The sequence below is a fragment of the Physeter macrocephalus genome, chromosome 13 (genome assembly GCF_002837175.3).
Source record: "Physeter macrocephalus isolate SW-GA chromosome 13, ASM283717v5, whole genome shotgun sequence".
In the NCBI taxonomy this organism is placed as follows: Eukaryota; Metazoa; Chordata; class Mammalia; order Artiodactyla; family Physeteridae; genus Physeter; species Physeter macrocephalus.
Window position 1 is genome coordinate 72,838,287 of NC_041226.1, and position 25,351 is coordinate 72,863,637.

At 42.0% G+C, this 25,351-nt stretch overlaps 1 protein-coding gene and 1 non-coding gene across 3 annotated transcripts in view; both read right to left on the minus strand.

The window, feature by feature from the left end:
* Positions 1–1,642, minus strand: part of FGF14 (fibroblast growth factor 14) — a 662,452-nt gene extending 660,810 nt beyond the window's left edge. For both annotated transcript variants that reach the window (XM_024123179.2, XM_024123177.2), the window contains exon 1: positions 1,435–1,642. In XM_024123179.2, the coding sequence (XP_023978947.1) occupies positions 1,435–1,642 (208 nt within the window). The remainder of the gene's footprint in view (positions 1–1,434) is intronic.
* Positions 1,643–6,689: 5,047 nt separating this feature from the next.
* Positions 6,690–6,796, minus strand: LOC112064802 (U6 spliceosomal RNA). The gene has a single exon (XR_002891671.1). It is a non-coding gene; the product is annotated as a U6 spliceosomal RNA (small nuclear RNA).
* Between the last annotated feature and the right edge of the window lie 18,555 nt (positions 6,797–25,351).

Here is a 25,351-nt window from a genome sequence, read left to right on the forward strand (position 1 = left end):
CTCCCTCCCCCTCCTCCTCCCCCGTCCTCCCTCCCCCTCCTCCTCCGTCTCCTCCTCTCGATCCCCAGCACCCGCAGGCAGCAGCTCACTGGGAGCGCGCCGCCCAGCTAGGCTGCATCAGGCAGCTTCGGAGGCAGGGAGGCGGCAGCCACTTGCTGCCCGGCCGCTGGGGCTCCGGGTGCCAGCGCGGCCCCCGGCGGAGCTCGGGGTGTCAGGGCGCCCGCGGGGAGCCATGATCTACTACACCGCAGTGCCAGCGTCAGGAGCCTCGGACACCCGGGCTGCCACTGCAGGACGGCCAGGGCCCCGCCCCCAACAGGGCCCCAGACACAGAACACCCAGCCCGGGTCCCTCCCCGGCCTGAAGCGAACCGGGGGACACCACACACCCCCCGCCGCCGGCGCGCGCGGCTCCCGGACCCGCTGCGCCCAGCCTCCTCGCCCGTGCGCCGCCGCCGCCACGCAGCCCTCCGGCCTGGCCTCCCCGGGGTTGCTCGCCCACAGCTCCGCGGCCGCCCCCAAACGCCTCAGACTGAGATAGAGGGAAGTGAACCCCGGGGACCCCGACTCCCCCAATCACCTGCATTTGCATTTCTTATGTAATGTACTGCAAGTTTCCCGGTTGGAGCCTTTTGGAATGGGGGCGCACGATCACCAGGAGGCTGAAGCAGGGACCCGGGGCCAGGCTCATCCCACCCGGGGGACCCAGACGCCGGGCTAGGACACTGCTTTTTAAAGGGGGGGTTTCAACTGCATATACTAGAGAGACTGGGCTTGTCTGCTCCGTCTGGGGTTCCCTCCCGGCATGAGCCCTGCTCAAGTTTTCCCAGCGGCAGGAGTGTCGGAGGCAGACGGGGGAAGGAGTTCATACTTCGGCACGCGGAGCTAGACGGGGGCGGGAGGCGGGGGCTGACGGAGGAGCGGGGCCGCGACGGAGGGGGCCTCTTTTCCTTTGGTGAAGGTGATGGGGTGGCGAATATTGTGCAAGCTACTCAAAAAGTCTAGAGCAGGTTCTCGGCACCGAGCTACGTCCCCGGACCTGCAGCACGACTCAGGGGAGCTCGCGGTTCTTTCTCCTGGCAACTACCGAAGCTTCAACTGCCTCGGGCCAAACCTTAAGCCATAAACCCTTCAATATTCCACCAAACATAGTCAACCAGATACATTCCAAAAAAAGAAAAGAAAAAAAAAAGTTTCCTCCTCCCTCCTAGTGATGGATTGTGTCACAGCCAAGAGATGCTGGTAATGATTTGGGGCTCACAGACGCCGATCCAGCTGTTACTTGTTTATCCACGCAACACCTCTATACACAACACTGTCCTGGTCCTTCTCTGTTTCCCCTGCCTTCCTGCATAGCCGAACTGCAGATCTAGCTCAATGAGCAACAGACAGGTTATTATGAGGAAAAACATAACATGATGCACGTTTTGCTTACCAGTTGGGTTCTTGTTTTTCTTAAGACTCTTGCCACAAAGACACTGCAGCATATGCGTTCCTTTGCTGAAAATGTTCCAAAGAAACCACATTGATTTGGGCGAAAAGCAATCCAGCAGCTTAGACACCCTGAGAAAGAAGAGATCCTTGTGGTTGCATAATAATAATTTGAAATCAGTTCTCCTGAAGAGGGGCACCGGTTTTACCATAGGAAAAACGATAATATTCCGGATCTTCTCCCAGTTTTTTCCCCTCACGTGGTATATTTCTTTGAGACTTCTCAGTGATTGTTTTTTTTCGGCCAGGGTGAATGATTTATCCCCTTGATCACCACTGGATTATTACCAAAGGGTTGGCAAAAAAATCCTTTTTCAGCATGAAGCCAAACAAAAAAGCAAAGAAATCCCAACTGAGACCAGAACTAACCAGGGAGAACAGTAATGCACAAAAGATCCCCAAAGAGAAAACCATAGCCTTTTAGTTGATCGCTATGAGGCTGGGTGAGTCTGCAGGAGTCAAAGCAGGATTCATCTCACTGAGAGAAGACTGCCATTGTGTAGTCCCTAGGAGAGAAGGAAAGGAAAAAAAAAAAAAAAAAAAAGGAAAGAAAGAAAGAAAGAAAAAAGAAAAAGAGTCAAAGCAGGATTCATCTCACTGAGAGAAGACTGCCATTTGTTAGTCCCTAGGGAGAAAGGAAAGGAAAAAAAAAAAAAAAAAAAGGAAAGAAAGAAAGAAAGAAAAAAGAAAAAGAAAAAAAAACCACCAGCACACACACACACACACCAATACCACCTCCGAGTCTGACAGCCGAAGACACAGCCTCCCTTCTCCCAGTGTCGATTTTTTTTTTATAATCAATCGCCAGTGCTCAGGGGGATCGGATTGAACCTGCAGTTCTCAACCACCACGAAGAAAAGATGCAAATCTAGGTGACCCCTCCCCTGGTCAGGCTGGTAGTAGGTAGAGAGCGCCTCGGATCCCCTGCTGCCTTCCTCTCTCTCTCTCCCAGTTTCCAACAACGGTGAGCATGAGGGAAATCTCCCCTCCGGATTCCTCGCCCAGCCTTGGATGTGAGTTACCGGCATTAGAGGGAGGAGGAGGAGGAGTTGAAGTTTGCATTGAAAAGACTGGCTTTCCATGACGTAGCCACGTGCTTTCAGACCCGTCACCAGTGAGATGCTTCCACCCGCCCGGGGAGGGCAGTGTCACTGCAGTCTCTCCGCTGGTTCCCCTCTCGAAGTCCCCCACCACTAGCACCCAGCCACAGCCCCACTATTTGACCCTCTCCCTCGTCTGCCTAGCATGATTAGGCTTGCTGCTTGCTCTTGCAGCCAGCTAGCAGAGCCTTCTCTTAAAAGTGAATTTCGAAAAGGAACATTAATTATAATTAGTAAACCTTAAAAAATACACAGGGTGGAGGGGAGGCAGGGGTTTAAATAGAAACAGTAGTTTAGTACCACTCCTTGGCCAAAATTAGTTCCACCTTACATTTTCAAAAGCCGCCATCTACGGCATCTAAAACATTAAGGACAACTCAAGTTCCTTTAGTTATTATTTGAATCCTACTTAAAGCACTGTTTGAAAAATATACACTAGGCATATGACAAATATGTACTTGTAGAAACAAGTACTGTTCAAAGGGCAAGCACTAAAATCGGGGTGACAAACTCTACTTTGCTGAGGAGGGTCATATGTCAATGAGAACATTTATGCGTTTTCTAGACAGAAAACCTATTATCTTCAAATATTTTTTTGGTACAGAAAGTACTCTGCTTGATTCACACACTAATTCATTGCCTGTTTCTGCACCCATTAATGGAACTAACACTGAGTTTACCCCCGTTCACTTAGCTACACTAATATACAACATTGTCACCGGCCACCACGATCTAACCTAACAAAATGGACAAAATTTCTCTTTCATCAAGATGCAACCCAACTCCCTAATTTCCCAGAAAATCAAAAGATTTAGGGCAAAGCTATTGATGTCTCTTATTTAGGAAAAAATACAATGTACAAAATAGTACAAACTATTTCAAAGAATAATATAACAAACTCCAGTGTACTTGCTAGTGAAAATGAATAAATGTTAGCATTTCATATTTGTGAGCTGAGCCTTTTGGAAAAGTAAAATTGACCACTCTCACTGCTGTTAGGCAAATGAATTAACATTATGCCAGTCTATTTCCACTTTTATGGGAAAATTGACATAAAATGTTTAATTTTAAAAAATATATTTAGAAGCTCCATCTTAATTTCAAAAAAATTAAAACTACTACCTCTACTGCATGGAATATCAAACTATCCTATAAACAAATAGATGTAGATTTATGTTGTTGAGGACTGATTTTTTAAAAAAATAACTTCTTAATTATCAGTTATCAAAATATGAAAATGTAATAAACAACTTTCCCACTGCTAGTGTTTTCTAATATTTAGGAGGAATTTTGAGATGCCAAAATTTGTATCCAATATCTTGAACCCTTTGGGGAAATGTCAGTTGATTTTAAGCAAGATGGAAGAGGAATTTAACACAAGCAAGTTTTATGAAAGTTAAGAAACTTGAAAGTTAAATATGAATGTCCTCAATGTGCCTAAGGCATCATGTCATACAGCTTAAAGAAATTACTAAGATTAATTGCAGTCTAAATCAAGTTTGGGAAGTAAGGAAAGAGAGAATAATAAAAGTCCACGGATTTAACGTCAAATGACTTAGAATCAGGCTGAAAAAAAAATTGAAGAGCGGGATTCTTTTTTGAAAGAGGTAAAATGGAATAACATTGCCAATTCATTAGGAAAGAATTTTTGATATCAATCAATCAGGGTCACTTACCACATGCTGCTTTTATAACATTCTGGTGTCCTGTCAGGGGTTCCAGAATATCCCAATATATTACCACTGGACATATGCCAGAGAGACAGTTGGATAAAAAATATTCTCCAGCAAGGTCTTCTGAACTCACACAGCTCGAAGGTTCTGTAAAAGCTTGCTGAGTTCCCTGGGGTATTTCACAAGTAATATCTGGGGACCTGTTCGGTAACTATTGTATCTTTCCATATGCTAAGTTTGTGGAGACAGAGTATTTCTCAAACGAGCTCTTCTTGCATTTCCAAATTGGACTCTCTTCTCTACGTTGTGACAGTGAATTTGATCCCTATTAAAATAGAGAATGATTGAATGACTGCCAGAAAGCTATGATTTGTTTTCTATGGGTGGAAAACTTATTACTTCTTTGTCCTGTGACCTAAGGAACAACATAAAAGGTAATTAATTGTGACTACTATTTACAGAGAATCTATTACATCAGGCACTGTGTTGGTTGCTTCTCTTCTTTTATGCTATTTAAAGGAAGGAGAAATCTTTTCTTACAATGAACGAAATTTCTATAGTTTTTTTCTATATTTATTGATACATTATTTATTTACATTACATAGGCTATAAATCACATTATTAAACAAACAAAAAATACCAAGTACTTTTGTCTGAAAAAGATGGCCTAACACTGATTCAGGTCACCTTTGTTCCAAGGGAGTTATCATTTCTAATGAGCTCTGAGTAACCCAGTTTAATTATTCAACCAATATTTATTGAGCATTTACCCTCTGAAAGTAACTGTACAAGACTCCACAGTGCATGCTAATTTATAAAATTAAACCAGATTTCCAGTTACACAATAAAGAAGATCAAGGATGGTTTGCCTCCAGTTTAGGGATGATCCAAAGATACTCACACCAATCTGAGTTCAGACCCTTAAGTTTTGTTTTGGAAGACATCAAAATATTTACTTACCCTTTGCCATGCTACATTCAAATCAATAATAGATGATAAAAATGGAAATTATTAGAAAGTAAATGTAAGCTTTTACACTAAAGAAAATAAGGAAAACCTCATGGGAACTGTAAAATTGACAGTAACATCTGTAGTATAGGTAGAGAAAATCTTAAGAGTGTGTTGTCATAAGGCTCAAGTAAAATAAACCCAGTACTTACAATCAAGTTCACTTAAAAATTAAATTTACATTCAGCATATTAGAGTACGCAAACCTAAAGGTAAGTGTAATGACCATAACACAATAAAATATATATTTTATTTTAATATAGGACATATAAACTTTCATGAGATTAGTCATCAAAAATCTTTGTAACTTTCTTACCATGCTTTTTCTAATTGTTCCCAAGTTACTTTTCTACTTCATTCTTCCTTTTAGCCATAAAATCCCACCCCCGCCACACTTTCGGAAAGGCACATGGATATCCAAACAGACACTAATTCCCAGCTCCCTTGCAGTTCAGAAGGGTCATGTGACTAGATTCTGACCAATGAGCCGTGAGCAGAAGTGCCGTGTTCAACTTCCGGGTCACATTCTCCAAAGGAAGCTGTTCGTCTTCCACTTCTCTCTTTTCTCTTTGAGCTATGAGCTGAAAGGGATGGTGTGAGCGGCTCTGAGAGCATGGACAGGAACACACCCCAGGAATGAAGTACCGAGATAGGAGAAACCCAGGACCATGCACAGAGCAGCCAGCCTATCGGATTGGCCACCTGCCTCTGTTCTGTTAGATGACAGAAGAAGAAACTTTTATTTTGTTTGAGCCACTGTATTTTTGTGTGACTTTGTTACAGCAGCTTATCCTCCCTACCGTCTTATGGACTGGTCTGGTATTAGTAACAATACACCTAAATATTTGGCTTATTTACTTATATTAAAAGGATAAAGAACACAAGTACATGACTTATAACCTATGGATTGAGTCACAGTCTGCCACTCTCCTTTCCAATCACTGTCGCAGCTACTGATCTCTTAGCTGCCTCTTACAAGCCACTCCTGCTTATCTTCACCACCAGTGCAAACGTCCCATTGTCAGATCTTACTTCCCCTCGTCCCCTCTGCCCTGCTCCCTGCCCATCGGATGTAGCCTGTGACAGTTCAGAGCTTATGATCATGACAATAAAGCAGAAGAAAGGCAGAGGGAAAAGTGATTGGAAGAAGACTTGGTCAGAAGAGGAAAACGAAGACCAATGCGTAGACAAGGACCTCAGTGTCTTTACCGTGTAAACCTTTTTCGAAAAGATGGTGCCTTTTGTGATTTGCACACCTATTCCTTCTCTGTTGTTGATGTTAACAATTATTATCATGTTTTAAGGACTAATTCTCCATTTCACATCACTGAACTACTCAGTAGTACCACTTTCTTTTTTTTTTAACATCTTTATTGGAGTATAATTGCTTTACGATCGTGTGTTAGCTTCTGCTTTACAAAAATATGGAACGCTTCACGAATTTGCGTGTCATCCTTGCGCAGGGCCCATGCTAATCTTCTCTGTATCGTTCCAATTTTAGTATATGTGCTGCCGAAGCGAGCACACCACTTTCTTCTTCTCTCCGTGTTCCTCCATTGGCTCCTGGTAAGGGAACTGCAGTCCTTCTCTCTGCCACCTCCCAACCTCTCAATGAAAATGGAAAGACTTAAGTGGCCCAGCCTTCTCCCTCTCTCTCTCTCTCTCTCTCTCCCTCTCTCTCTCTCTCTTTGGATCTGCCTGCCTACAAAATGCTTTCAGACTACTCTGCTTCAGCTTCTCCTTGCAGGAAGCATTGGGTCAGCCTGGAAGCCCACAGCCGGTCTTCTAGAAGCAGGCCTGGAGACTGATTTCCCTCTGAACTCTTTATGGGGTCTCGTAGCCGCCAGCATCCGTGTCCCATGTACACCCCTTTCATTCTATCACATCAGGGTGCTCTGGTTGGCTTTCACCTTCCAGTATCTCCAGCTTTGAACCTGAGGAATTGTTTCAAACCACAGAAGTCCCCTGTGCCCAGGCACTTACAGAATTAGCACACCCTAGGAGAATTCCTCCATTACTAAACACTCAGCTCCCTTACCCCTTGGGAGGGATAATGATGAGGCATGTGTTTTACATTCTTTCCCAAAGTTTTCCTGTGGAATTAAGACACAGTCTCCCACCAGGATAGTTGGCTTAACACGTCACTGGCCCTCTCCCCTTCCTTACACCATCTGTCCCTTGCTCATCTACTGTGTTCTTTCATAAATAAACTACTTGTATTAGAATCTTCGTTCTCTGTGGAAACTCAAACCAAGACAGGGTTGCAGTGGGAAGGCAGGGGTTCTGGGTAAACGTGCCTCCTCTCCAGATCCAGACTCTTCCTTGCACAGTCAATGCAATATTCAGATGTGGGGGAAATGGTCAGAGAAACCAGTTTTTGCCCACAGGTTCAATTTCATTCCCCAAAACAACCTTATCAGTAATAAAACTAGTATTTTTATTTCCATCTTTCTAACTTGTGTGACCATATTTCTGAACTGAATCTGAACTCAGAAGCGGAGGGAAGACGGAGAATTAATTTTCACCTCTTAAGTCACCCCCCCCCCCACTGCTAGAAAGTAATATAAGAAAAAATCCTCTTTGTTCCTGGTATGCCAGTGAGTATAACAATAAAACTGTGGGGAACCAGCCAACAGATACAGGCCAAAGCAGGTTGAAACCCCTTGAGTCCTCAGAAATATGAGCTGCTCTTGGCAAAATGCCGCAAGGCTTCATTTCTCACCTACAGGAACTTTATCTCAGTCCACACAGATATGCCTGACAGTAAAGCCCTAATTTCCCGTACAGCCCGGTAAGAGTCCAGACGACCCTTATTTGCATCCTCTAAGGCAGGTAGGAGTTCACTTTATACAGGTAGGATTGGCCCTAAACCATTTGAGGACCTGTGCAGCCTGGCCCATTGTATCAAAGCCTCTGGACATTTATAACCCATGCTTTCTATTGCTACACATATTAAACCTTCTTTAATGTGATTTAAATTCAATATGAATTAAACATCTTTACTAAAACCAAATCAAAGCAATGGTAACTTTATACAACTACTTCAGACTACACTCTACTTTCTCCCACTAATCCCAAATTTTGTTATGCCTTATTCTAGGGAAGTATGCCCTCAGTTGAAAAGCATTGTCATCCATGATTTGAAATGTTCTAAGGGGAAACTACATCTTCTCTATGTGGAATCTGGTCCTTAATCTCTATAACTATTGAATAAGACAACTTTGAGGGTATCATTTTAAATTTACAGGAGAAATTTGTCCACTAAACTTTCTCATTTGGGCAGAGATTTGCATATTTCAAAATTCAGAATATTATTTGTCCTGGACAATAGTTCACTTTATAAAATGTAGATAACTGGCCCCCTCCGCCCGGGCGGCTGGACTCGGCGCCTGCCCGACTTCCCAGCGGCCCCGTGCGGCCTGGGCATGCCCAGTGTGGGCGCAGCGGCCCTGGCCCTGGGATCGCCCTGGCGGGAGCGGGTGACCGACTGCGGAGGGGCGTGGAGGAGCTGAGCGGGCCAGCGGTGGGCCAGGGGCCGGGCCGGAGCCGGAGACGCGGGGGCAAAGCTGCCGGGTGCTTCATGATGAGACATTTGGGGACACTTCTCTCTCCTTTGTGTAGTTGATAGTTTGGGCGGTGAAGAGATGGCTGACGGTGTCAAAACCTTTCTGCAGGACCTTGCCAGGGGAATCAAAGACTCCATCTGGGGAATTTGTACCATCTCAAAGCTAGATGCTCGAATTCAGCAAAAGAGAGAGGAGCAGCGTCGAAGAAGGGCAAGCAGTGTCCTGGCTCAGAGGAGAGCCCAGAGTATAGAGAGGAAGCAAGAGAGGTAAGGAGTGGAGGCTGATGTCAGAAAACACGTGAATTCCCTTCTGTGGGCACTTTAGGAAGTGATTAAACTTAGTATAGAATTCAGACACTACATAGTGACTTGGAGTTTCAATACCCCATTATTTCTCTTTTGTACTTTCTCCCCCAAAAAAGTTACAGGTGATTTCCCCCCACTCTCCTCACATTGAGTTAAACTCAATGTGTCTAGCAGTAATCCTTGTTCAAAATGTTGTGGTGTTTAAAAGAAATCAGGATGGTGAATAGAGAACCATAAAAAAATTGCTTGGATTGGTGGATACTTCTAGGACCGCCTGTGTGGATTTTGATAGAAGAACCTCAGACATCCTCTTCTAGTCTACAGTCTTGGATTTTAGAAAATATAGTTTTTTGTGTGTTTGTTTTTTTTAAGAAAAACTGCTTCTCTTGAAATATTTTTAGCCTTTTCTTATTGACATTAGGAGAGAACATTGGGAGAACAGTAGGTGCTGGAAAAATAATATGCCAACAAAAGATATAAAAAGGAGAGCTACTGAATGACACTATGGAAATCTCCAGTGGCTGCCTATTCTCTATCCTCTTTCCTTTATTCATTATCAGCGCCAATGAAACAAAGACCCCTGGCAAAGCATACCTTTTCCAATTGCGTCTCTTCTCCTTGGTGGTTTTCTTAAGCAACAGACTCTTCCACAAGACGGTCTACCTGCAGTCTGCCCTGAGTAGTTCAACTTCTGCAGAGAAGTTCCCCTCACCACACCCATCTCCTGCCAAACTGAAGGCTGCTGAGGGCCACTGAGTCGCTGCCACCCAGAGGGGATGGGTGGGATTGGAAGGATGCCGCGTCAGCTCTTTCTCTTGTTCACCTCCCCGACCAGGGAAGCCAGGACCCACTCTGCCAAGGGCCCTGTGCATATTCCCTTCTCTCTGAGGAATCGGGATTTTTGTCTCTGGTGCACGTAAGGCAGAATCGTCCTGACACCAGTATGGATTTTAAACACCAGTGAGTCTGAAAGGACCACAGGTTTTTCTGCAGCTCTTTTCTAGCATTTGCCAGCCCCCGTGCCTGGACTGATTTGAATACTTTTTCTCCCTGTGCCATTTATCCTCCCACCTCCCCTTCCTGCCTTCCACCCCCCCTTGGATGAATGGATTTTTGTAATTCTAGTTGTTGTATTTTGTGGACCTGTTTTGGTTTTTCTGTGAAGCACATATATTGGACGTGGGAAGTAAAGGAGGCTCTGCTGCTCCTGGTCACTCCCGTTATAGCCATCACTGTCTTGTTTCTTGTAACTCAGGCTAGATTTGGTCTCTTGCTCCATTGCAAAAAAAACAAGCCTGAAGAGATGGGACAGGAGGAAAGACCTCACAGCCAGATCTGCTGGGTTTTGAGGAGTGGTTTTCTTTCTTCCCCTTGAAGGGGAAAAAGCTTTTTTCACTGGTACATTTAAAGCTCCCCCAGCTATAGGGAGGTACCAATTTTGGACAAGTGCCACTGCAACACAGAATGCTCAGAGAACCTGAACTTTTAAACTCTGAAGGTCTGAACTTTCCTGTTGGCCACTGCTGGGTCTGTCTGGTATTTCAAAGGAATATTGGGTGCTGCAAATAGGAACTGAAGGGGTAAACTTATTAAACCCATTAAACCTGTGAAAAAAAAAAAAAAAAAAAAAAATGTAGATAACTGCAGAACAAGAATAACAGTATTGAATATGTGCCTGAAGAGAAGAGGTACATCCCTCATTCTCAGCTTTTCCATTAGCTCCAAGTCCCCAGTTCCCATATTAAAACACTTGGAAAGTCTAACATATCAGATGGTTTCAGTTTTCCTGACTGATCTCAGATGGATACATTGTTTTCTCTGCCTAGATTCCGGGTACCTGGTACCTCACTGATAAACAATTCCCTTTGAGTTTGGGATGGTAAACTTAATAATATCTAAACATCTGGTGTTATAATGCAACCTTCAATTCAGTATCCACATGTTTTATTACACGCGGTTAAACATGTAAACAGCATTCCCTCCTATAAATGTTTGCTGAGCACCCCACCCAACAATCCATTTTTTAGAGAAAATCAAGTTGAATCTGTAGCACATTTTACTTTGAATTGAACGAAAATGACTTTGTTGGGCTTATTTCTCATATCTCCTCAAAAAAGTGGTTTATAAAATCAAATTCAATGCTCACATAAGAAAATGTATGGAATTATTTTGCTTGTAAACCAAAATTTCCTGTCATTCAGTTAAAATATGTCATTCATAGAGCAATTTATCGGAATTAATGTGAAAATTGCAATTCAAAAAAAATGTGTCATAGGTTCTAACATTTAGGTTACAAAGTAAATGAAGAAAAATGCCAAGTCAGAGAGAATTTACATTCCCAAAAATAAATGGCACAAGTCTGTTGGATCATAAATTTCCAGAGGTCAAAAATTAAGGCTATTTAACTCACTTAACTACAGCACCCTAATAATCTCAGATGTATGCCTAGCTAATAATTCGTGTCCTGAATTTCCATGTAAACTTAGATTCTGACGATTATGAGAAGGAAGTCCCATTTCTTTGTTCATGTCAACAGACAGCCTCATGAACATTTACGATATTGCAGATTGAAGTGCACATAATTGAATTACTTTCCAAGCAGGTGTGAAAAATGTTAAAATATTGTGTTTGAACACTGATTTGGTTTAACGTATTACTGGCATCTGGACAATAATGCATTTTACTTTATTACTTGTTTGAATGACATAAATAATAGAATACACACAGGTATAAAGGCTCAGGATAATTACTACTTAACATTGAATTTGTTTTTTAAAAATAAACATGGCAATAAATAATATATAAGTAATTAGTCAAGCACATGAAGACCAATATTTTAGGTTATATTTAAAGAATTTACAATTAGGATAAAATCAGAAAAAAAATACAAAAATTATACTGTAACCTCAATATCAACCACTTTCTCTTAACAGATATTTCTCAAGCTCTGATACACATTAGGATATTTTTGTTTGTTTCTAGCTTTTTAAATTAGCATGTGTTTTATATAGGCATTCCCAAGTGTTTGGATGTCTTTATTTTAAAGTTCCTTTAGTAAACTGCGTTTACTATAATTCCATTAAGGCAATACTTTTAAGTGAGAAGATTTTCAAATATGTTTAGGTAATTGAAGGCAGGAAGTCCTGATATTCAAGGCAGAGCCACATGAAATATTGTTATAGGAAGCTTAAAGTTACTAAATATACTTTTCTGATAATAGTCATATCATCCTTATTACAGTATGAACATTAGCAACAGCAGGTACCAAAATCTGGGAGAAAAAAACAAAATTGAAAAGAAAATCCATCAATAATGTTTCAGCTTTATTTCCTACAATAGAGGGAAAAAAATACCTCTACTTGCAGCAAAACATGGTCGTTTAATTCCAGACATTGCAAGTTCAAAGGCAGCTAACCCAGGGGGTGTAATTCAGGACTAAAATGAAAGCTGGGCTCCGTTTGTCAAGCCAGTACCCCGGGCATCAGCCTAGAATCTTCTAATTGGTTCCCCCCCTAGGGGCTGCCTTTTTCTCATTTGTCCTCCAGAGGTAGTGCCTCTCTCTAATTGGTCAGACCAGAGGCTATGCTTTTTCTGACTGGTCAGCCTAGAAGGGGTGCCTTTTTTTGATTGGTCCATGCAGAGGAGACTTTTTTTTTCTGGTTTTCGAGGAGCACTGAAAGCTCGGCCTTCCTGCTAATGCACCCACCAGATCAAGGAGACCCGTGACAAGTGCCCATGACACCAAGGGCATCCATCTCTAAAGACAAAGTGTACAGACACGTAAGATTGATCAAAGAAGATAGATTCAGAAGGAATGGTAAGTTTTGAATACAGTACCAAGTTTGATGTTTAGATTAATTGCGGCTCATTTTCCACCTTTTTCTAATTGGTGAGCCCAGAGGATGCCTGATGATATTCTAAATAAATTGTTTGTCGTTCCTTGAAATCTGAGTACTCATCAGTGAACAAATGTCTTTGTACCAGAGTCCATTCTCAAGCACCATGTCTCTCCGACCTATTAAATGTCAATTTCTGCAGATGAAGAATATTTATCTCAAACATACAAAATCAGAATGGCATTCAACCAAAAGCAGAGTGGACCACTGGTCTGAATCTAATGTATTTGAGGATTAATAGTTCTATTGATTTAAAAAATATTTGCAAACCTATATCATGCATGCCTGCTGATATTAATTCTGGCATTTAGCCAGCCAATTCATGAGAAATTTGGCCAGCTTCTAGGAGTGCTAGAAAATCTGTTTCCAAGTCTCTAGAGGATTTCAGCTTTGTCTTTGTGAGACCAACCATTGAAAGTTTAAAAATTCAGACTATCTACATTAATTCTCTGTCCCCCTCTCTCAGTCCTCTCTTATTCCTCTCTCTTTCTCTCTCTAACATGGAACCTGCATGAACACACACATAATCACAACTCTGGGAACTTAATTTTTCCTAAATTGACCATTCATTTTTGTCATGTTTAAAAAAGAAAGGAGAGGGCTTCCCTGGTGGCGCAGTGGTTGAGAATCCGCCTGCCGATGCAGGGGACACGGGTTCATGCCCCGGTCCGGGAGGATCCCACATGCCGCGGAGCGGCTGGGCCCGTGAGCCACGGCCGCTGAGCCTGCGCGTCCGGAGCCTGCGCTCCGCAACGGGAGAGGCCACAGCAGTGAGAGGCCCGCGTACCGCAAAAAAAAATAAAAATAAAAATAAAAATAAATAAAAAAGAAAGGAGAAACATGGTGCTACCTGCAAAAAGGGCTTTTGTGGGCGTTTCTTTAAAAACACTGGCTTTAGGGACCTGAGCGTGTGCTACAGGTTTGGACCACTTTCACAAAGTGCGGCTGAGTAAACTCCTGTGAGGTTTTGCCAAGGCCAACACCTCCTCTTACCTCCTCTCCACCACTTCCATCCACACTGGAATTATAGATAATGAACAAGTTAACCAGCAAGCCATGAGCAAAAGACTTCCTTAACCCCGTACACTCCCCAGTGTTATGCTTGAATATCTAAAATTGGACTCATTTGTGAAATCATAAAATGTATTTTCTAAGCTATTCTTCACAATAACTTATAAGTGCTGTCTTTTAACTATACATCTATTATAATTTCTATCCTTTAAATTATTTTTCTGTCTTTGATTTTTGTATTATTTTCTTTTTATAATTATTCTCATTTAGAAGTGCTGTGCTCTCAGAATGTGGTGCATTGAGGCTTCCATAGGGCCTGGCACATGGTAAATTTTTACTCTAGGGTAACTCAAGATTTTTCTCCTTCTCTTGGATGATCTGCAGTTTCTCCATGGTGTGCTTATGGGTGGATTCATCTTTATTGACCCTGCATTCTAAGCAGTGGAGACGCTTCAAGTCCAAAATTCTCAGTCATTACCTCTTCAGATATTTATTCTTTGCCATTCTCTCCATTCTCTTTTCCTGGAAATTCTAACACAGAAATAACGATTCCTTATTACTTTATGTCTTGGGTTCATGATTTCTTGTTCATGCTCGATGTGAGTTGTGTTCTTGTTTCTCTGCTCAAGCATCTTAAGCATACATTAAAGTCTCTGTCAGATTGTTCTAGCACGTAAGTATAACATGGATTGAATTCACATTCTGGCGGTTGATTTTCTTAGTGGTGTTTCTTAGCGTGTGATTTGAATGCGTGTTGGAATTTTGGCTTTTAGAAGGTGCATAAGAAGATTTCTCTTTAGATTTTTTGTTTCTCTCTCTTTCCTATTCTCCCTCACTCTCCCTAGTGGTTGCCTCTATCCAGCACTTCCCAGAATCACAGTCCAGACCAGAACTGATGGCATTGCTGGTATTCACAAGCTTTAGTGATACTCAGGATACTGTACATCCAATCCCAAAGGTAGTACTTGACCATGCCATGGCTGCCTTTATCCTTTCTTTTCCTAAGCTCATAACTTCCCAGGTCCCAGGGGGTAGCAAGAACAATGGTGTTTCAGAGTCCATGTTCAGATGGGACGGGGAGTCCCATCCCAGCTCCTGACCTCCAGATGCCATTACCCATGAAGAACCAAACCCCCAGCTACTTCTGCCCTATCTGAGCCTCACTGTGGCTTTCACCTCCACCTGTGTTGAAAGTTTCTATTCTGTTTCTGGTTCATGAAAATATCAATCTTGATTTTTGACCCTAGATATGTAACTTTGGTTTCTGGTTTTTGTAGTATATGCCTTACTGCCATGTGATTGGAGTAGAAAGGGTAACTTAATACTGTGCCATATGTATTAACTATCTAAATATCACCAACTTTAATGATAAGTGTTTATCAACAAAGATTACATGGAAGAAGCAACAAGGGGTGTGCATCTATTTTTTTCTGATTACTATGGAAAGTAACAGCTCTTACTTCTCTATTGCCTTTTTTTTTTTTTAGTAATCTCTATGATTTTGCAAACTTTTCCTAATGCTCTGGCATCAATATTGGCCTTCTACAGACTAGCCATCACCACTGAGCAGTTTCACATGGTCTGAAATATTTTTTTCTTGTTAAAGACATTTTTGGTTGCAAGTGACAGAAACACAACTCTAACTCTTGACTCCATTAAGTATGAGAAGAGCAAAAATTTCACTGATTCTCCAGGATGAAAGGAAAATGGGTTTTCCATCTATTATCTCTGTTTCTCTCAGTGTGTCCTGTATATTCTATCAGAGCAGCTTCCTCTACAAGTTTGGAAAAAAATGATTCCTGGAAGCCCTGAGGCTTCAGGAATAGAGAAGGTTTGAAACTTTTTCTCCAGACCCAAGTTTAGAAATTCCAGGGAAATGTTCTGATTGATTCAGCTTGGGTCAGTTGACCACCTCCGGGCAAACTGAAAGTGGGTCATGGGTGTAGAGTGTGTAATAACATGGTAGCACTCATTCAAACCACATGGATAAAATGGGACAGCGCTGGCAGACCCATGGCAGACAAGAGAATAGATTTCCATTATGGCTTTTAAATAAACATAAAAGTAAAGATTATGTTTGAACTCTCAGGAAACAAAGATTGTTGCAGTTAGTGTTTGATTCAGGAAGGAGAAATCACGGTGTATTACATTAAGGATGTAATAGAGACAATTATTCATTTACAAAGTCACTGGAACCAGTGGAGCAGCCGAGGACACAGAGGCTGGTGCTGAACTAACTTTAGGGACAAAATAGGATGATGAATTATAAAAGTGTTAGGCAATCTAGCCTAAAATTTAGACAATAATTGTATAGCTCGTGAGTCATTTCTTTAGGTAATATAAAGATTAATAAATTATTATCAGAAACTCCCTTATTCTGTTTTTAAAAATTAAGAGGAAATGGGTGCAGTTAGGGAGTTATTCAGATAAGCACGATATGGAGTAATGTCTGGAATATGATCAAGGACTGCTGAAATTTTCTGAGCTATATTCTATGAGTTGGCCAAAAAATTCATTCGGGTTTTGCCGTAAGATGGTTTGGAAAAGCCCGAATGAACTTTTTGGCCAACCCAATACATGTTCTACTAATTTGTGTGATCTAGAAGTCTGCTTCCTCATGACTAAATACACTGTTTCCACTTTTGTGCGTGCCCTATGTTTTTTTGCGAGTTATCTGTGTCTGCCTCTTTCCCCCTTGTATGGAACAAAGTCACCCTATTACAACATACTTCCAAGAATACAGAACAATAGAATAAGTATAAAATCAACCCTCAATTTGATCAATGTGAGTAAGTTTCACATTTGCGTTTTCAGGCAGCCTGGGAAAAAAGAAAACACTATGAATTAGAAAAGTTTTACCATAGTAAATAATGAAGACAATCGGTCATCAAGGGAACAAATGCTGTCGGTACCTGGAAAACACAGTGACTGCCTCCATGAGAACCTGGAAATCTAGGGAATAAAATTTACTTTAGCTAAAAGTAATGGAAGAGTAGATACTTTGTTCTAACACTCCAGCTGAAGACATATTCCTCTTAAAACAAAAATACTATAGTATACTGTACTATACTATACTATATTAAAGGAACTTCTAGACTAAGGTTGGATATGAAAATAATTGGATATGAAAATAATTAAGAGATTTTAGCCCTGTATATGGCACTGCTTCTATCCTAGGGACACTTATCAATTAGGAGCTAACTACTGAAAGGCTGAATTATACTTGGGACAATATCCCAGAGCTTTGGGGGCAGCAGTCAGAGAGTCCAGAACCAGCCAAAGGTTGGATCCTGAAAGCTGTACCCCAGGAAAAAGGGTGACTCCAAGGATTTCATGATGGAAGTCCAGCTTCAAATCAACTGGACGGACAGCCCCAGGAGGAAAAAAAAAAAAAAAAAAAAAAAAAAAGATCTCTCCAGAGGAAGATAACATTACCCTGTCTTTCGAAATGTTTTTGCAAATAATTTCATCACCTGTGTATTCACTTAAGAACCTAGTATGGCAGGGCAGTTGCCATCTGGAATATTCCCTATGGCAGGGGGAGAGAAAGCATAGGAATCATGCACAAGCTTTAAGAGTTTCTTCTTAGAAGTGACACACATCACTTCTGCTCTGATTCCACTGCTTAGTGCAATTCTTATGACCACACCTGGGTTTGACGGAGTTGGGAAGCACAGTCTTCTTAAAAGGTGGGAGACCAGAGACTGGTCATTAGTAATACAACTGCTCAGGTCCTACCCTGCTAAAGACCAAATATTCGTTTCCCTCTCCTTTCTCAGTGCACAGTGCACTCAACCTGTCCCCGAGGGAGAAATCCAAAATTTCTATCCAATCATTGCTTTAAGCCAGGATCTCTGAGAGACACACAAGAGTTTCTACATCTAATCTAGATGTGGCTCTTCTTGATCTGGATACTCAGGGGCTAAAGAGACAAGGTATCTGCCCCTCACACTCCCAAAAGAAAGTGGGAGAGGGTGATACCAATACATTCTCCTTCACTGAAAGAGCGAAAACATGAGACCCACAGAAGTCACTGGTAATTAGCAATTCCAGAATCCCGTGAGCAGGTGCCATGAGAGACTCTGTGGTCTCGGAGCAGGATGTGCTCTGCTCTCTGGAGTACCTCCCCAGCCCATCGTTCTCCGTGCCCCTCGGCTCAACAACGCAGACATCCTCCTTTGCGCCACCAGCATCCTTGACCACAACCTGCGAGAGCATTGAACACTATGCCCTCCTTGAGGGCTGGGCTTCTCAGCCAGTCTCCTTCTGGTGGAACCGTGGATACCGACTTGGTCTGTTTGGGCTGCTGTAACAGAACACCAGAGACGGGGTGGCATATAAACAACAGAAATTTTATTTCTCACAGTTCTGGAAGCTGAGAGGTCCAAGATCAAGGCGCCAGCAGATTCTGTGTCTAGGGAGAACCCTCTTCCTGGTTCATAGATGCCCAACTTTGTGTTCTGTCCTCATATGGCAGAAGGACCAAGGGATCTCTCCGGGGTCTCTTTTATAAGAGCACTAATCCCACGCATGAGGTCTCTGTCCTCATGACCCAGTCGCCTTCCAGAAGCTTCTCCTCCAAATACCATCACATTGGGGGTTAGGTTTCAACATATGAATTAGGGGAGGACACAAACATTCCACGTATAGCAGGCATCTCCGTGGCCTCTTACGTATCAATTGTCATCTCTTTAAGTCCAAGCTGGTGGCTCTTTGTGCAGTACAGTTTGCAGTACAATTCTTTCAAAAACTTAGGCAGCTTAAGATCTATTTTATCCCAATCAGTTTGTTTTGTCCCGTGCCCTACACCCAGTATAAATGCAGCTATCTTGTATTTGTAAGACATTGATGGGAGAGCCACACACTTAGTCTCTTTTTCTTGAGGTGTTTTGCCCAGATAAAAGAATTTACTGGGAAAATCTTAATCTATTCAGAAATTTGAACAATCATGGTGACAACCATACTCTTCATTTGATCCTTACCCTAAAACTAAATTCGAATTGGCCTTCGATATTCAAATAATTCCTCAATTTCATCGTTCCATGTTTGAGTTTCAGAAACATTTCTCTTTTCAACCTACAAGTCCCTGAATTTATGGGCTGTCTCTTTTCTCTTTCATTCTTGCTGGCAAAACAGCCAGTATTGTTCTGATCTTGTCTCGTCCTTGTAATAAGCTTTCCAATGCAGCCAACACACGCTACTAAGAGGTTGTTTTCCCATTAAGCTACAAATTTATTAGACATAAAATTTTTCTTTAACTTAGCACAGGCAACAATTTTACTAAGTAATTTGCCACTCCAAAACATGGATCACCGTTCTTCTAACCTCTATTATCTGTTTCGTTGCAAACTAACGCCTCGCCCATAAACCAAAGCCACGTATTTTAGGTTGTTTGCTACAATATCACGTCAATCCTGATTCCAATTTCTGTTTCAATCAGATAGATCTGATTACACCGCAGTAATAAACGACCCTAGAATGTCAGTGGCTTAAAGCAACAGACGTTTATTTCTGTCTCATGTCGTTTGTCCATCACAAGAAGGATGGCAGCACTGATTCCCATCAATATTGTCCTCATGCTGGGTAGCAGGCTGATAGAAGAGTCACCCTCTGAAATATTACCAGTAACCGCAGCGAAAGAAAAGAAAAGCATGGTGAAGCATGTACGGGCTCGAAAAGCTTCTGCCTCAAAGTGATACTCATCACTTCTGCTCCCATGGTCACACAGACCCGAGTTTCACACGGTAGGTAAGTATAATCCTAAGGTAGGAAGTAGAGCTAGATATTGGTGGAAGATGTTAGAAATCTATCATTAAAATCTACCTAGTAAAAGTAACCTACTTACTACTACTAAAGGAGATAAAAGCCAAGCTTGAAAATTTCAGCTAATGGAAAATATGAAAAGAGACATAGGAAATCTATATCAAGTAAATGTACAGGATTCTAGAATTAAAACATGCAACTGAAATTATTAAAAACCAGAAGGACAGATTTAAGAGCAGTTCAAGCCAGGCTTAAAGCAGAATGTGTGAACTGGAAAAAAATAACTATGCAGCGTACCACTAGACAGACAAAGATATGGCTAAGAATCAAAGAGGATGTCGTAAATTCTCCATTCACAAACCTGTGTTAAAGGAAGCAATAAATACTCTCCAGGGAGAGAGAAAACGATCACATTTTTAAAGGTTAGAGATGCCGGAAGAGATGAAGAACAAATAAAAACCGGTAAGTAAAAGAGTTAAACTAAGTAAATACTGACTCTAAACCAGTAACAGTAGTGTCTTATGGGGTTCATTTTCTATACAAAGAGAAATGAAATACATCTTACCAATAGTATTCGAGCGGGTAGGGGATAAGTGGAGAAAAAGTCTTCTCAGATACTTGCATTTCCTGAGAGAAAAAAAGATATCAACTAACGTTAGACTTTGATAATTTAAGAATTCATGTTGTAATTTCCAGAGTAACAATGAAATAATAAAAATAGCATATGACTTCCAAAATAGTGGGAAAGATGATCATAAATAAAAATGATCAATCCTAAAGGAGGTAAAAAAAGAAAAAAACATAAAATAGATTCAACAAATAAACTACACATAATAAGATGGAGAATTTTAACCCAAATATATTAATTATATAGTAAGTGTAAATATAGAAAAAGATTCAGATAAAGACAAAGGCGTTCAGACTGGATACGGAACAATAACAACAATGACAACTATAAGTTGTTTTTAACATAGTTGCACACTATAACTTCTTTACGTTGCACACTTGCTACATAAAAAATCAGAAAGAGGGCTTCCCTGGTGGCGCAGTGGTTGCGCGTCCGCCTGCCGATGCAGGGGAACCGGGTTCGCGCCCCGGTCCGGGAGGATCCCACGTGCCGCGGAGCGGCTGGGCCCGTGAGCCGCGGCCGCTGGGCCTGCGCGTCCGGAGCCTGTGCTCAAAAAAAAAAAAAAAAAAATCAGAAAGAAAAAGTAATACTAAAAAAGGCACTATGTAGACATTAAATAAAAGAAGTTTTACTTCATAATGATAAAAAGTCGAACTTATCAGAAACATAAAACAAATTTTACATTTGTATGCACATATTAATGTGGCTCCAAAATATATTAAAATATGCACATATATAAGGAAAAGTAGAGAAACACACAATCATAATGGAAGATATTCATACTCTCAATAAAACAAGCAGACAAAATATCAATATGCATATAGAAGATTTAAACAGCATAATTAACGTTAACGAATGGATACAGATATATAAATATGTAATCCTGCACCCAACATTGAAGAATATATCTTCTTTTCAAGCAAGTCTGAAACATTTATAAAATTTGCGTGTATGATCAGGCATAAAGGAGGTCTTCACAAATTTCAAAGATATGAAATAGTACAGTTTTAGAGATACGAAGAATACGGAGCAGTTACACTAATCATGGTGTAATTAATCTAGAAATAAATTGCAAAAAAATAAGTATAATCCCCATATATTAGAATTAAGTAATATACATTTAAGTGACCCATGGTGAAAGAAGAAATCAGAGTGGAAATTGATTAAATTTGTTCAACTATTTAACAAATGAAAAATACTATTAAAATACTACATTAAAATATATGGGATACAGCTAAAGAAGAAATTCGAGGGAAGTTTACAATCTAAAATGTTTATATTGGAAAAGAAAGAAGGCTGAATTTTAATGAGCTGAGTTAATCACAAAAATTTAGTAAAAGAATAGCAAATTGCCGAAATAATGGGAAGAAAAACAAAGAAATGAAATCAACAAAATGAATATTAAAATAAAGAAGATCAACAAAGCCTTGAAAAACTTACAAAACTAATAAACTCTGCACCCCCGCAAAAAAAAAATAAATGGAGAAAGCGCGCACGTGCGCGCGCGCACACACACACACACACTGTTAGGAATGAAGAAAGGGGTTATCACTACAGATATTGCACGTATTAAAAGGACAGAAAGGAAATTATGAGGAACCTTGTGTAAGTTGTTTTTTTTTTTTTTTTTGCGGTACGCGGGCCTCCCTCTGCTGTGGCCTCTCCCGTTGCAGAGCACAGGCTCCGGACGCGCAGGCGCAGCGGCCACGGCTCACGGGCCCAGCCGCTCCGCGGCACGTGGGATCCTCCCAGACCGGGGCGCGAACCCGGTTCCCCTGCATCGGCAGGCGGACGCGCAACCACTGCGCCACCAGGGAAGCCCTTGTGTAAGTTTTTAATGCTACTTACTTGATTGCCATAGCTTTGTGAATTATTATGAGGTGCACACTATTGTATCCACTTCACAGATCAAGAAAAGCAAGCATACCAGTCCCACAGTAGCCCTTAGTCACAGTTATCTCCCTCCAAAAGCAATGACTCTCCTGGATTTTAAGACACTCACTTCCTTGCAGGAGATTCCAGGAAAGGAGCCTGAGGAAAAGCTGTCAATTAGGGAGAAGGAAATCATGGAGTGAAGTGTAACAAGCCAAGACAAAAGAAGTGAGTAGGGCCAAGACAAAAGAAGTGAGTATTCCTGTGGGAACGGTCCAGTTGAAAGAGAGAGAAGTACAGCTGGAGGGTGGAGAGTTCATCACAGAGTATGAGAAGGCTAAAAGAGATGGGATGCGGAACCCAAATGAAGGGTTGGAAGCTTTGAATTTTTAGAAAATGATCTCCCTCCCTCTGGAGGGAAGAAGTATGGGTAGGTTTCTGGACTTGGAAGTGAAAAGATGAAGAAATTCCTAGTTGATGATTCCAGTGTTTAAGTGAAAGAAGACTCAAAGTTAAGAGTAGGGATGAAAGTATAGGCAGGGGAAATAAGCAGTTTGTGGAGAAAGGAAAAGGAACAAAATAGTTAAAGAGTGAGAAACTTACAAGACAAAGCCTGTTGAGTTGTTAGGCCCGGCTGAGTGCCACCTTGGAGTTTAATTTATTTAAAGGGAAACCACTCTGCCTGGCTGCATTTCTCCTCTCCTCCTGCAACGTTCATCTGTGTGTAAGGACAGAACTCATGGTTGGATGGTTGAGTCATCACAGACTGGGGTTTGACCACGCAAAAATGACAAAAGGAAAGAGAAGAAGGCTAAGGAGATTGCAAGAGAGTAATAATAATGATAAGCCAAGGGCTCTGAGTTGCACAAGGAAGAAAGTGAAAACAGGTGTGTATGTGGGGCTGGGGGAGTGTTAGTGAGAAAGCACTGGGCTAGGTTAACTGGAGAGAGTTCATTGATAAGAATTTTTGCAGTAAGATTAATTGAGCCCATGAGCTGTTAGGAAAGGTGGTGGTTGCAGAATTGGGATAAATTGAAGATTTCAAAGGTGGTACACTTTCTCCAAATGACAAGTTTCAGGTAGGACTGTGAGAGTGGTAGTCTGAGGGGGAGGGGAGGAAAGGATGATTGGGGAAATATTGGTTAAGGGACCGAGAGGCCAGCATGTCAGATGGGACACGCGCTAGGACGTCGAAGTCTCTGGGAAGGATGGTGTGATTCAGGGAGAAGGGGAAGGCTGTAGCCAGAAAGCTTTCTGGAATGAAGGACAGAGCCTGGAGCCAGCGGATGAAGCAGTGAGGGAGAGAAGAGAGTGATTGCACTGGCTGGCATCTGCATACACCAGAGGCTCACAGGGAAAACCTCAAGGGGTTCCCTTTCCCTCTGGTTTCTGGTTCAGCCATTGGAGAGCCTCTCAGGAGTTTGGAGGCAGGGAGGCCTGAGTACTTTTTCCCCAGGTTGCATCAGGCTGACTGTGTCTCTTGGCTGAAGGTCACTAATAACTCAAGGCAGCCATTCCTACATGAGTGTCTTGTCCTGGGTTTTGATAACAATCCCCCCCTGTCTTTCTTGAGGCCACCAACGTTACTAGCTCCAGGTTTCTGCACTATTCCATGTGGTTTCTCTACATCCTATCTGCATCTTTGTAAATGCTCCCTTTTTAAAACCCTCTTTGAATTTTCCTACTTTGATGTGCCATCTGTTTCCTTGCTGGGTCTCTGAGTGCTACCACGATAGAATCCAATGGCGTGCCATGAAGTTTAAAAAGAAAGAAAGAAAGGAAGGAAGGAAAAGAAAGAGAAAGCTTAATGTTCCAGAAGTGGTGATGAGAATTAAGGAGGATGCCTACCCCACCAAGTGTCTTGGAATCTTGTGGTGCATGAGAGAGAAAAACAATGCCTCCAATTGGGAACAATGTCCTCAAAAACCTTCCAGGCATCCGTTAGGGCCACAAGTGGAAGGAATGACAAAAAAAAAAAAAAAAAAAAAAACCCTTGAGGATGGAGGGGAAGATGGGACAAAATGAAGGAAGGCGTCACACTTCTTAGATCCTGTAGATCTATGACCATAGACGTATTCAGCTGAGAATGTGCATGATTCTTCAAGACAAGGGAAGAATGACCCAGAAGGCAGTTCAGAGATCATCAGGGCTGTCTCTTCAGCTTCAAAGAGGGGGGGGCTCATCTCAGTTTCAACAGGCAAGATGGCAGTCCCCTGGAGCCTTGGGGATGTGACCTCTGCCCAGCAGAGCATCAGAGTCAGGACCTCCCCCTCAGTGGGTTTCAAAGGCAGAGCACTGAACCAAAGAGGATTATTCTTGAGGCTTAAGAGCGAATATTTACTTGCTCGGGACGCATCACCCCTTCCTTCTTCCCTGTTTCTCCCTTTTGGAGTGGGAACATCTATCCCAGGCCCATCCCACCAGGAAGCACATGACTTGCCTGGTCTCACAGGTTCACAGCTGCAGATGAATTTTGCCTCAAGTCTCACCCACTTCTGAGTTAGATAATATTTAGACTTTGGACTTAAGAGTGTAGAGTTGATGCTAGAAGGAGTTAAGACTTCAGCGCCATTGGGAAGGAATTAATGTATTTCACGTGAGAGGTGAACGTGAATTCGGGGGGCCAGAAGCAGGATGTTTGGGCCGAATGTTTGTGTCCCCCCCAAATTCAGGTTGAAGTCCTAATCCGCGGTGCGATGGTATTTGGAGGTGGAGCCTTTGGGAGCTAATTAAGTTTAGACGAGGTCACGAGCGCGGGGGTCCACGAGGTGGGATTCGTGTTTTTATAAGAGAAAACACTGGAGCTCATTCTTTCTTCCTTGTGAGGACACAGTGATAAGTCCACAAACCAGGAAGAGAGCCCTCACCAGGAACAGAATCTGCCAGCACCTTGATCTCGGTTCAGCCCCCAGAACTGTGAGATATGAATGTCTGTTGTTTAAGCCCCCCAGTACTTTTTGTTACAGCAGCCTGAGCTGACTAAGCCAGAGGGGATGTGGCCAATCACAGAGCAGGAACTTCAGAAAGCAGGGACAGGAA